We start from the raw sequence: 12,504 nt of genomic DNA, 5'->3' as shown, positions 1-12,504 counted from the left end.
CCCGCAGGCCCCGCCCCTCACCCGCAGGCCCCGCCCCTCCCTCGCGGACTCCGCCCCTCACCCGCAGGCCCAGCCCCTCACCCGCGGACTCCGCCCCTCACCCGCAGGCCCCGCCCCTCACCCGCAGGCCCCGCCCCTCCCTCGCGGACTCCGCCCCTCACCCGCAGGCCCCGCCCCTCACCCGCAGGCCCCGCCCCTCCCTCGCGGACTCCGCCCCTCCATCCGCGCCCCTCCACTTCCGGCGCCCTCCGTAGGCCCCGAGAGGCGCCGGGGTCGCGATGAGCGCCACCGCCGCGCTGCGCTTCTGGGAGCGGGGCCGCAAGGCGGTCTGCGTGGGCAGAAACTACGCGTGAGTAGCCCCCCCCCAGTCCACGGGGAGATGGGGGGGAAGAGAGGGGGGAGGGAGAGAGGGGGAGGGGGGGGGAGGCAGAGGGGGGAGGGGGGGAGGCAGAGGGGGGAGGGGGGGAGGCAGAGGGGGGAGGGGGGGAGGCAGAGGGGGGAGGGGGGGAGGCAGAGGGGGGAGGGGGGGAGGCAGAGGGGGGAGGGGGGGAGGCAGAGGGGGGAGGGGGGGAGGCAGAGGGGGGAGGGGGGGAGGCAGAGGGGGGAGGGGGGGAAACGGGGGGGAAGGGGGGGAGAGGGGGGGGAGGGGGAAGGGGGGGGAGAGAGGGGGGAGGGGGAGAGAGGGGGGAGGGGGGGAGGCAGAGAGGGAAGGGGGGGAGGGGGGGAGGCAGAGGGGGAAGGGGGGGAGGGGGAAACGGGGGGGAAGGGGGGGAGAGAGGGGGGAGGGGGAAGGGGGGGGAGAGAGGGGAGAGAGGGGGGAGGGGGGGGATGGAGGGGGAAGGGGGGGAGGGAGGGGGGGAGGAGAGGGGGGAGGGGGGGAGGAGATGGGGGAGGAGAGGGGGGAGGAGAGGGGGGAGGGGGGAGATGGCGGGCTGAGATGGCGGGGGGGTCACCTAACAAACATCTTAAAATTGTAGATCATTAAATGTGCGTCAATCCAGCGTACGTCGACAGCAGTAGCAGAGTTGGAGGCACAGTGCGCCGTGTAACAACTTAAAAGTACGTTAACAGTAATGGCCAATGTCTTCCATCCGTCCACATGGAGGTGACGTGGCGTGTGATGCACGAGGGCGCAGGGAGCACGCGAGGGAGCTGGGCAACCCCCTGCCCCAGGAGCCCGTGCTCTTCCTCAAGCCGCCCACGGCCTTCGTGCGGGAGCACGGCCCCCCTCTGCGGGTAGCCGCACCCAGCAGCACCACCAGCAGCACCAGCAGCAGCACCAGCACCACCAGCAGCACCAGCAGCAGCACCACCAGCAGCACCAGCAGCAGCAGCTTCGCCTTAGCTGACAGGACACCGGCTTCGTTTACATTCAGTTGAAGTATGGTCATAGAACCCCCACGAAGCGCACGGTGTGGGGAAGCCCTCATCCAGCAGTGGACTGATGAGAGGGGCTGGTATCTAAACCTTGAGTGCACGCTGGTTCGTGCGGCGCGCACCGGGATGGGCTGACACCAAAAGGCGTCGCCAATGACCCTCAATCGACGGGGAGCCCGTGGGAGACGCGGTCACTGAGCCACCGCGTGACGCTCCGTCTGCGTCTCCCGCCTCGTGCGTGGCGCTGCTGTTTGTTGCAGGCTCCGTGGTTCTGCTCGTCGCTGCACCACGAGGTGGAGCTGGGAGTGGTCGTGGGCCGAACCGGGAGCTGCATCTCTCAGGCGGCCGCCATGGAGCACGTGGCAGGCTACGCGTTATGCCTGGACATGACGGCGCGGGACGCGCAGGAGGCCTGCAAGAGCAAGGGCCTCCCCTGGACTCTCGCTAAAGGTCGGTGGTAGTGGTGTTGTTGTTGTTGGTGGTGTTGTTGTCACACGCGCCCCAAGTTCCCAGTTGGGCCCCGTGAGGTGAGCCGCTGCTCCACTCGATACCCTCCCCCGTTCACGACCTGGGGCGGTCCCTTGACCGAGCGGTTCGACATCCGGCGTCTGCCCTGATTAATGCCGCGGGTGAACTGGCAGCAAACGCGGCAAGCCGTCTGCTTCGCAGTGCTCGATACAGATCCAGTGATGTCGTTTTAAAAGAACAATAGGCCATTGTGTGCCAAGCGTCACGGTCTAATAAAAACAAATACCGGCAAACGACTTAATAGGGACCCCCGCCCCCGCGTGCTGCTGTTGTTGTTGTTGTAACTTGCTGACCCGCCCCTACCGGACATTTGTGAAAAAGCGCTTCAGTGCTCGCAGCTCCGATGAGCACGGTTGGCTCCATTAAACAGACAACACACGCACACAGCTTATTGGATTCCTCCAGTCTAAATATGCCGATTCTGAAAATGCCAACACTTAGTAGGACCCTCTTGAAAGTCTTGTGATTTGGTGAGGCTTTGCTGGGTAAGCAGGCGATACAACGTCAGGGCTATCCCTGCGACATTCAAGCGGTGGTACTTCTAGTAGCGAACCCTCGCACGCCCCACCGTCTTCTCCCTCCGGCGACGTGCAGCAGACATCGGTCCAGGGGATTCACCGCCGTGCTGCTAAAGTCCTGTCGATGGTGGCCGCCACGCGATACGCGTACACGGCCACCATAGGGGATGCCCCTCACGTGCCTGAGCCTCGCCTCCCTCGTGGGAGACACGCACCCTGATGCGATGTCCAGCAGCCACATTGGGAGCCTGCGAGGAGTCCGAGCCCTTGGGTGACTCATGATGTGAACGGGTTTCATTCGCAAGAACTGAAACTTTAACCGCAGCATTGTAAACCATTTCACTTATCAACTGTAAAACAATAAACTATATGGGCGACAAGGTGGCGCAGTTGTTAAACGTGCCCCGCAGTAAGAAAAATCTGGGTTCCATTCCTGACTTGGGCACCAGTTTGTGGAGTTTGTATTATTGTATCCCGCTCGGCACGGAGTTCCTCCAGCTTCTCGAGTTTCCAACCGTCCGTAACCAAAAGCACGGAGAATGTCATTGCCCAAACATCCCAAAGCAGCACCATTCTGAAAAGAGGCATCTTCAGACTTCATGTGGCTTTCCTGGGTAAATAAGTAACATTTACCACTTCGTTTAGATTCAGTAACAGAACCTGCTTGGGTGGAAGTAGCGGTGTGAGCTGCTCGGTCTGTGCCATTTATTTTTAACAACTAGATCGTAAATATATATTTAATCGTTGTGTAGAATCTTTCAAATTGTATGTTGAGTTTTAGTGTCCGTCTGATGATGGCGCTTTGAGTGGGAGATTTGTGCCACACGTATGTACGGTAAACAGCAATACTGATTACTTGACTTGCTGGTGCACGTGTGCCACAGCCTTCGACGGCTCGTGTCCCGTGAGTGACTTCATCCCCAAGGAGCGCATCCCCGACCCCCACGACCTTAACATCTGGCTTGAGGTGAGCTCCCCACTCACGCCGGTACTGGCGGCTAGCCCCCCTCCCTCGTCCCGTGGGGCTCTTAGGGGGGAGCGGCATGGATACCGTGTAGGAGAAATGTAACTGTGCTTGGGGAATATTGACGGTACGTTGCTGCGCCAGAACACCGATAAACAACGTGAAACAAGTGCCTAATGCACGACTTGCCAGCACATGAGGCAAACGCCTTGCACAAGGCACTCACATTTGTTGATTCAGGCTGATACGGGGGTTGGTGGTGTTGTTGTGTAGGTGAATGGGGAGCGGCGGCAAGATGGCCACACCTCCAACATGATCTTCAGCATTCCTTTCCTCATCAACTACATCAGTAGCTTCATGACTCTAGAGGAGGGGGACCTCATCCTGACAGGTATATCAATCCTTACAATACGAAGATGGTGCTGATGATGATGGTGATGCAAAGTCAGGACATACACACATGTCCACACCAATGGATTCAAGAATCCACTTGCATTTCTGGCCACCTCGCTGGCCAGCGGGTGTGGGAGTTTGGTAAATTCGTGTCCGTGTCCGTGCGCCAGGCACCCCCTCGGGGGTGGCGGCCGTGCAGGAGGGGGACGAGCTGGTGGCCGGTATCAGTGGCGTCATCACGATGCGCTTCAGAGTGGCGGCGCGTGCGCCGCGCCCCTGAAGACGCCACCTACAGAGGGGAGTGAAGCTATTTGGAGACATTGTTCAGCTCAATTGAAAATGTGGAATGTGAGAGTTAACTGTTAAACAATGACCATCTGTCCTCAGATTTCAAACTAATTTAAGAGTTGCCATGTTTATGAATTGTGCAATTATGAAAGAATACGATTAAATGCTTTTCGTTGATTATAGGTCCACTGGTGTGACGGTTGCATTTTTTGTCGCAGCACCTCTTTGGATTAAAATGTGTAGACTCATACAGGTTTTAATGCTTTACCAGCAATAACCACAACGGTGCAGGCAAAGCACCACGCTGGGTGACCTGGTATAGCCACCAGGATCCCTGGCGAGGCCACGCGGTGAAATACACCATATGGGCGATGTTTCGGGCAAATGACCATTTGTGTGAGAGTGCATGTGGCAATGCCGCCCGCGTTGTCCTCTTGTGTTAGCGGTGCCTCTGCACCAGCACCAACAAAGCGGTCTCTACTGTTCCATAAAGACAAACGCACATCGTGGGACGCAGGGCAAAGTGAGCAATGAAATCCAGTTACATTTTATTATTCAATTATATTGCCTTCAACTGTACATACAATTCAATATTTCCCAACAAATATACGTAGGGGTATATTCTTTAACAAATGCGTTATGTTACAAACCCATTTCCAATAAATCTAAGACCATTTTTATTACAAGTATAACCAGTGAGACACGACGGAGACGACGCCAACATGTAAGTAAATAAAAAAAAATCACGCAAAGGGAAATGTTGGAAGATGGGCGTTGTAGTGCGGGTCTTGCTATTCCTACCAACGGCTGCAAGGGTCGGCCAAACCATACCAACGTGAGCAGCAAGTGCCAACGAAGGTAGTAAGCTGTAAGAACAATAATTCAAACCTATGCTTCCTTCGTTGAGGGTTCATTGCGGTTAACACGTCGTGCACGACCGCGGAACGAAGTAGTGTTCCTTGATCCTTTGGTTATTCACGAGAGCCACACTGCATTCTCGTCCCCGTGAGGATGTGGAGAAGCGCCAAGCTGAGAGCGACACAAACGGGGCCAGCCACACGCTCAAGGTGCGCGGCCACACGCTCAAGGTGCGCGGTCACCCCCGTGCGATGATGCCGTCCACTCGTAATAAACCACCCAACTACATCGCTACGTTTCACTAACCCATTCACTTTATCAAGACGCAGAATCACAGAAGACGTGACGTTGACAAAAATCAATCCGAGGTCGGGTCCACAGAGCCACGTTGCGTGGCCATTCAAGGGCCACGCCAACTCCACGTCGAGACGCAAGCCGGGTGCGGCTGGACGGCTCGACGCGGCACTCCGACGGTGCCACCGCAGAAGCACTGTGCCGCCTTCGTCGCCCTGACCGGGGGTCCGAGGAGCGAGTTGGGCGAGTCGCCAGTTTAGTAGCATATTCTTAGGTTTTTTCGGTAAAGTCACGTAGGTAAAAACATCAAAATTAATGAAAATAAAAAACAAAAAATCACAACGTTTCGGAGGCAACACAAGTCTCCGTCATCAGTTGGGACCGTCACAGCCGAATTAGCTGTATCAAGTGAGGCAATGATTCAAGATGTAATCCCTTATAAGCAAGTTGAAGGGGGGGGGGAGGAGAGGGGGGGGGGAGCTCATCAGAATGTGGTAGCCAATGAATGGAAACGTATCGGGAGGGAGGGGGGCGGGGCTCAAAGACAGCACGGAGTGCTCAACACATGGGGCAGAGAGGGGGAGAGGGGAGGCCTGATACACATAGACAAAAGAAGGAAAATGCCCCTGTTTATACCAATGCTGGCTGAACAATGAAGAGAGTACTGTTAAAAAATAACTGGGGATGTTAATACTCGGTAAAGTAAAGTAAAATAGTGCCTGTCAGATAAGATGGTCCAAAATGATTACTAAGTTTGTACCCATCATCACGGAAAGATGTTATCAACCACGCAAAAAAGACTTAATTACACTTTTTTGGACCATCTTATCTGACAGGCACTATTTTACTTTACTTTACCGAGTGTTAACATCCCCAGTTATTTTTTAACAGTACTCTCTTCATTGTTCAGCCAGCATTGGTATAAACAGGGGCATTTTCGTTCTTTTGTCTATCATGTGTATCAGGCCTCCCCTCCCCCTCTCTGCCCCATGTGTTGAGCACTCCGTGCTGTCTTTGAGCCCCGCCCCCCTCCCTCCCGATACGTTTCCATTCATTGGCTACCACATTCTGATGAGCTTCCCCCCCCCCCCTCTTCTCCCCCCCCTTTAACTTGCTTATAAGGGATTACATCTTGAATCATTGCCTCACTTGATACAGCTAATTCGGCTGTGACGGTCCCACCTGATGACGGAGAATTGTGTTGCCTCCGAAACGTCGTGATTTTTTGTTTTATTTTATTTTCATTAATTTTGATGTTTTTACCTAGGTGACTTTACCGAAAAAACATAAGAATATGAATCCTTGCAGTCACGAAAGCTTCAAATCTAGTTTAGTAGCAGACACTGGATTCGACTCGGGCTTCACACTGTTGCCATTGGTAACTTGTGACTATTATTCCAGGTGACCCTCCGACGACCACAGACTACGCAACGTCACGGTGACACAAAGCGCAACCCGCGGGGGCTGCACCCGCGGGGGGGGTGGGGGGGGGCTGGCGGGGGGGGGGGCTGGCGGGGGGGGGGTGTACAGTGCACGTAGAGCCGATGTCAATTCACTGCTGGACGAGGGCCCCCTTACGCTGCGCGTTGGTTGTCAGGGTCTGTTTGACCATACTTCACCACGCTGGTCAGTGCGGGTTGGTGAGGTGGGGGAATGTGGACTACTGTGCAATTGCTGGACTGCTCCCTGTTGATGTAATAAACTCCGTATATAAGAGGCAACATTTTGGGCCATTGCCCAAAACGTTGCCTAGTATACATTTTTCCTTTCAAAGGGACGGTTTTGTTATTGACAAACGTGTTGACTTGTTTTGTTATTTGGACACCGCTGGCAATGCAGTATCACCACACAATCTGCTGATAGCTCAGTGCTAAACCACATTTGTAACCAAGTGTAAAACTAAATCGCGCCATTAAGCCAATGTTACAACTGGACGTGACTATGCACAAACCGTACGCGCAGGACACGCTGAAGATGTTTTATCAAGTATCCACCACTCTTTAACCAAACACCTTCAACACGGAGTTAAGTACTCGAGGGTTCAGGGCTCGTCGGACGCACGGCGCCGCCGCTACAGCGCCACGCTCGCCAGGCAGACGAGCAGCTGTGCGTACGGGTTCCCTGGGGCGGCCACCACCTCCAGCACCGACTGGAACGCCCGGCGATCCAGCTCCTCCTCCAGCTGGTTCCGATAGAAATCTAATCCAAGCACGCAAAACAGACGCCTGTCCGCTTTCTCAAACTTTCCAATGCGGCTGATCACGTATGGGAAACTGATGGACGCGGGGTTAAGGAAAAAGAAAAGCGTTTGGCCGATGACCGCGATTCACAACTTTTGTGGAACCATGGAGTACGGTGCAGTGAACAACTCGGCGCTCTGGGGGGAACATCGCATCATGGGGCCACTCGGCCACAGCACAGGCAATGACGATACACGCGGCTGCGTTACCATCTTCATCACGGCTTCCAAGCTTCTACTCTGGAAATCCTTGGCATGAATGGACATGAATGGAAGTCTCGCTCCCAGACAACGCGGAGAGGCGGCTATCTCAGGACAAAGTCTGATTAGATCATAGAGTAGCTCAGCGGTAGGGTGAGCGGCTCACAAACAAAAGGTCAAAAGTTCTAATCCCGGTTGGGGGTTGACTCAGCCCATCAATCCCTCCGGGGTAGACCCATATTGCAGGGAAGTCAACAGTCGTCCTTTGGAGAGACTCGCCCACGCCATAGGAATGTGGAATTTCACCACTGGCTGAGGGCTGTACACAATGACTCACACTAGCACAGAAATAGCTCAAGATTTGTTTCGTTTACCGCAACGAACGTGACAACCGTAGCAAGCGTTTGGCTCCGCTGCCAGGCGCGGGAAGGATACAGCGCAGAGATCCACTGGGTGTGCGACGCGCTCACGAAGAAGCAGCTGAGGCTCCACACGGCCATGCTCATGGGCGTCCGCTGGGTGAAGTTGGACAGCGACAGCATCACCCACTCGCGCACCATGGACGTGCGCCCACTGTCGTGTAGGCCTTGGAAAACCTGCGGCAGGTGGCAGTGAGAAGCCGTGAGTGGAGCCGTGCCGAGGGCGACCAAGATGGACCGCCACCAAAGCGGCCGTCCCCATTTGAATTGTTTGCTCAGAGCCGACGTTCATCTTATCGTTTAAACTTTCAACACGCCGCCGCTGCCGCCGCACAATACTCGCTCGCTCTGAACACGACAGAGAACGGCACGGAGGCGCGAGGAACCATGGACAAGCAGGACCCAAGTCACGCGGCGAGCTGGCGCAAACAATTGCCTGCACATGTGGGGGTGGAGACCAGAATACCCGGAGGAAACCCACGCGTGCGAGGGAGGAACACTATCCCATACATTGGGATCTTTGGATGAAATGGCCCTTACAAATGTAAATTATTATTATACAGAGGGAACAGGTGGAGTCCGCATTTTTGCTGCTACTGACTTTCTGGTTAGCCAGAGTATGGCTCCTCAACACCCACGGGGAGGGAGTTTCGCAACTTGTGTGCGGTGATCCACTAACCCTCGCTGCTGCCTCTACACACAGCGCTGGATTACGGCCACATGCAGTGTAGCCACCACCGGCTCTGCGGCGCCAGCCTCCACCGACCGCATCAGGCTCGGCCATTCACCGAGTTTGCGTCTCGCCGTCGCCACGAGCGCCACACCTCACCTTGTAAACCACGTAGGCCATGAACTGCGGGTACGGCTGCTGGCTCGAGAGGAACTCTCCGATGATTTTGTTCATGATGTCTTGCGGAGGGAAGAAGTCGTCGAGGAACTGGGGCAGGATTCGGGACACGACCCCGGCCTCGCACGGCACGCCCCTCCTCAGTCTGTCCGCGACAACGAGACGGGAAGTGTGGCGGCAATCACCGACGGGGGTCGTGGGGCACTCAAAAACGCCCCGGACTCACGTCCGCACAATCGTGGCCCGCACAATCGCCACACTACCACTGCGCTCGCCTGGCACCGTCAGGTGCGACGCTTACCTAGTCGCACCTGCCAGTGCTGGAGTCGCACCTGCCAGTGCTAGAGTCGCACCTGCGGCGAGAGGACCGCACCTGTAATTACCTGTCAAAGAGGACCGACACCCTCTCCATGGCCACGATGGTGGACTCGGTTTCGTCGGCCGCGTGGCCGCCGTCCATGGTATCGCCGCTGGAGGGGCCGCCCTTCTCACGTCCTGCACACGGGGGGGGGGGGGGCACAGCAATCGAACTTTGGCCAATCGCACCCCAACGCAGTCGTGGGACGAGCGTGTCAAGGCTTTGCTCTATAAACAGGATTCCCTCTTTCACCATCACCAGGGGCACGCGGAGGGGGGGCACGGTGAGCGTGCGGACGTGCGTGCGGACGCGCATACGTGCGTGTGGACGCGAGCGTGCGTGTTGTCGGTGCGGTGCCACTCACCTTTGTACATGCACGTGAGCATGAGGCCAAGGGCGGCCAGTGCGCGGTGCGGGCTCGACATGTTCAGACGCTCCACGCTCAGCTTCACCAGGGCGTCTCCATCCATCTTGGACAGCTTGCCGGACAGAGCGAGACGCTCCAGCCCCCGCAACACGCAGTGGTAGATGATGGAAGAGGTCGACTCTTCGTTGCCAGATATTACGACTCCGCAAATCTAACATGCGCACCAGGAGGAAAGACGACGATGCCGCGTCTTTGTGACCCCCCCGAGGTAGACGGCGGTCAACGGCACAACGACGGCTCGGGCAGCGAGTGAGTGGGCGGCGAGTGAGTGGGTGGTGAGTGAGCGGGCGGTGAGTGAGTGGGTGGTGAGTGAGCGGGCGGTGAGTGAGTGGGTGGTGAGTGAGCGGGCGGTGAGTGAGTGGGTGGTGAGTGAGTGGGTGGCGAGTGAGTGGGCGGCGTTCACCTCCGCGCGCCGATGGCGATGCCCGCGTGGGTTCTGCGGTGGTCACCTGTATGACGCGCGCGGTGAAGTCCTGCTCGATGTCGTCGGGGTAGTTCTCGATGAGGTAGAACGCAGCGGCGCACATGAGCAGCGCGTGCTGCTGGCTGTGCAGGTTCACGCAGCTGCAACACAATGGCCGCGGCGAGGTTACAGCGCGGGGAGGTTACCGCGCGGCGAGGTTACCTAGCGACGCGTTTACCACGCGACGCGACCCCGGCCGTGCCGTTCTAGCGCCTCCGACGGTCGCGTTTTGCGCACGGGCACCGACCGGCTCCGTCGCCGCGAACGTTGAACAGGACCCGACGGCCGATTGTGCAGCTCGAGGAATCGGTAATGAGTCGGGAGCCGATTGCCATCAATGGCACGACGGTCCGGCGACCGTGCGGACGTGCGGGGAGGGGCGTGGGGTGGTGGGCGCAAGAGACTCACTGCGCGATGCCCTCCAGGTTGCGCAGCAGGTAGTGCGACACGGCGGGGATGAGCTGGCGCGTCGTCTCCTCCAGCAGGTCGCACTCGAGCACGTAGAGCACGCCGTGCAGCGCGCCCACACGGCACGAGATGTGGGCGCTGCGCAGAGTCAGCTCCAGCAGCTGGCTCACGGGCTCTGCCATCGCACGGTCCTACTCACCGCACACACCACACACCACTCACCATACACCACTCACCATACACACACACACACCACTCACCTACTCACCACACACCACTCACCATACACACACACCTACTCACCGCACACACCACACACAGACACACCACTCACCATACACACCACTCACCACACACTCACCTACTCACCACACACACCACACACCACTCACCATACACACACACCTACTCACCACACACCATACACACACACACACCACTCACCTACTCACCACACCACACACCACTCACCATACACGGACACACCACTCACCATACACACACACACCACTCACCTACTCACCACACACACCACTCTGCTCCCCACACTCACCACACACACATACTAAGACACCACACGCCCCTACATGCCACGCTCGCCCCAGTGGGACGGTATGCGCGTGCCGGCTCGGCTGGCATGCGGGGGAGTCGTGGCGCGCCGCGAGGACTCACCATGCCCAGCACGGCCGCGGCCTTGCAGATCGCCGGGACCGAGTACTGGCTGAAGATTTCGTCCTCGGTGGGGTGAACCTTGAGCAGCTCCGTCAGGATGGCGAACATCGCCTCGTACTGGCTCCTCTCCGAGAACAAGTCGGAGATCATCAGCAGCTGTGGAGCAAACGGAGCGGCGCCATCATCCCACGGCGAGCGCGGCCAACGGCGAAAAAACCGCGGCGGGGACTTGCAGCCTCGCCGCTCCAGCGCGGCACAGGAGAGTTTCGGGAATTCACAGCGCGCACCTTGATCGTCACCACGGGCTGGTCACGCGTGTCATCTCACAGCGAGTTCGGTAACGATGCTCGAATGAGCCAGTGCGTGGGCGTGAGTGCGAGTGCGTGGGTGTGAGTGAGAGAGCGTGGGCGTGAGTGTGAGAGTGTGGGGGTGAGTGTGAGAGTGCGGGGGTGAGTGTGAGAGTGCGGGGGTGAGTGTGAGAGTGCGGGGGTGAGTGTGAGAGTGGGGGTGAGTGTGAGAGTGCGGGGGTGAGTGTGAGAGTGCGGGGGTGAGTGTGAGAGTGCGTGGGGGTGAGTGTGAGAGTGGGGGTGAGTGTGAGAGTGCGGGGGTGAGTGTGAGAGTGGGGGTGAGTGAGAGAGTGTGGGGGTGAGTGTGAGAGTGCGTGGGGGTGAGTGTGAGAGTGCGGGGGTGTGAGTGAGAGAGCGTGGGCGTGAGTGTGAGAGTGTGGGGGTGAGTGTGAGAGTGCGGGGGTGAGAGTGAGTGGGGGTGAGGTGAGTGCATGGGGGCGAGTGAGAGTGAGTGGGGGTGAGTGAGAGTGAGTGGGGGTGAGTGAGAGTGAGTGGGGGTGAGTGAGAGTGAGTGGGGGTGAGTGAGAGTGAGTGGGGGTGAGTGAGAGTGAGTGGGGGTGAGTGAGTGCATGGGGGTGAGTGTGAGAGTGCGTGGGGGTGAGTGAGAGTGAGTGGGGGTGAGTGTGAGAGTGTGGGGGTGAGTGTGAGAGTGGGGGTGAGTGTGAGAGTGTGGGGGTGAGTGTGAGAGTGCGGGGGTGAGTGTGAGAGTGTGTGGGGGTGAGTGTGAGAGTGTGGGGGTGAGTGTGAGAGTGTGTGGGGGTGAGTGTGAGAGTGCGGGGGTGAGTGTGAGGAGTGGGGGGTGAGTGTGAGAGTGAGTGGGGTGAGTGTGAGAGTGAGTGGGGTGAGTGTGAGAGTGTGTGGGGTGAGTGTGAGGAAGTGTGTGGGGGTGAGTGTGAGAGTGCG

At 57.8% G+C, this 12,504-nt stretch overlaps 2 protein-coding genes across 4 annotated transcripts in view; one reads left to right on the top strand and one right to left on the bottom strand.

Moving 5' to 3' along the window:
- The first annotated feature begins 202 nt into the window (after window positions 1-202).
- FAHD1 (fumarylacetoacetate hydrolase domain containing 1) lies at window positions 203-4,254 on the top strand. The gene is made up of 6 exons (XM_061552774.1): window positions 203-349; window positions 1,137-1,236; window positions 1,638-1,827; window positions 3,308-3,390; window positions 3,661-3,778; window positions 3,951-4,254. Exons 1-6 carry the CDS (start codon window positions 279-281, stop codon window positions 4,058-4,060), a joined length of 672 nt encoding a protein of 223 aa, XP_061408758.1. The 5' UTR covers window positions 203-278; the 3' UTR covers window positions 4,061-4,254.
- A 2,466-nt stretch (window positions 4,255-6,720) lies between these two features.
- The window catches only part of HTT (huntingtin), a 47,300-nt gene continuing 41,516 nt past the window's right edge, over window positions 6,721-12,504 (bottom strand). For all 3 annotated transcript variants that reach the window (XM_061552700.1, XM_061552701.1, XM_061552699.1), the window contains 8 exons: window positions 11,255-11,410; window positions 10,583-10,773; window positions 10,161-10,275; window positions 9,649-9,862; window positions 9,310-9,421; window positions 8,909-9,071; window positions 8,096-8,256; window positions 6,721-7,493 (listed from right to left, as the gene is read on the bottom strand). In XM_061552700.1, the coding sequence (XP_061408684.1) occupies window positions 7,292-7,493; window positions 8,096-8,256; window positions 8,909-9,071; window positions 9,310-9,421; window positions 9,649-9,862; window positions 10,161-10,275; window positions 10,583-10,773; window positions 11,255-11,410 (1,314 nt within the window). In that variant the 3' untranslated portion in view covers window positions 6,721-7,291. The remainder of the gene's footprint in view (window positions 7,494-8,095; window positions 8,257-8,908; window positions 9,072-9,309; window positions 9,422-9,648; window positions 9,863-10,160; window positions 10,276-10,582; window positions 10,774-11,254; window positions 11,411-12,504) is intronic.

The sequence above is a fragment of the Lethenteron reissneri genome, chromosome 17, assembly GCF_015708825.2.
Source record: "Lethenteron reissneri isolate LAM-NWPU_2019-01 chromosome 17, ASM1570882v1, whole genome shotgun sequence".
NCBI classification, from domain to species: domain Eukaryota; kingdom Metazoa; phylum Chordata; class Hyperoartia; order Petromyzontiformes; family Petromyzontidae; genus Lethenteron; species Lethenteron reissneri.
The sequence above is the reverse complement of the archived record's forward strand: the minus strand, read 5'-3'. Positions and strand labels throughout refer to the sequence as shown.

Excerpts from the sequence above, each read along its gene's own strand:
- FAHD1 (XM_061552774.1), top strand. The coding sequence starts at position 279 with ATGAGCGCCACCGCCGCGCTGCGCTTCTGGGAGCGGGGCCGCAAGGCG. Across the intron at positions 1,237-1,637 it reads AGCACGGCCCCCCTCTGCGG|GCTCCGTGGTTCTGCTCGTC; the intron begins GTAGCCGCACCC and ends TGTTTGTTGCAG. Across the intron at positions 3,391-3,660 it reads ACCTTAACATCTGGCTTGAG|GTGAATGGGGAGCGGCGGCA; the intron begins GTGAGCTCCCCA and ends GTTGTTGTGTAG.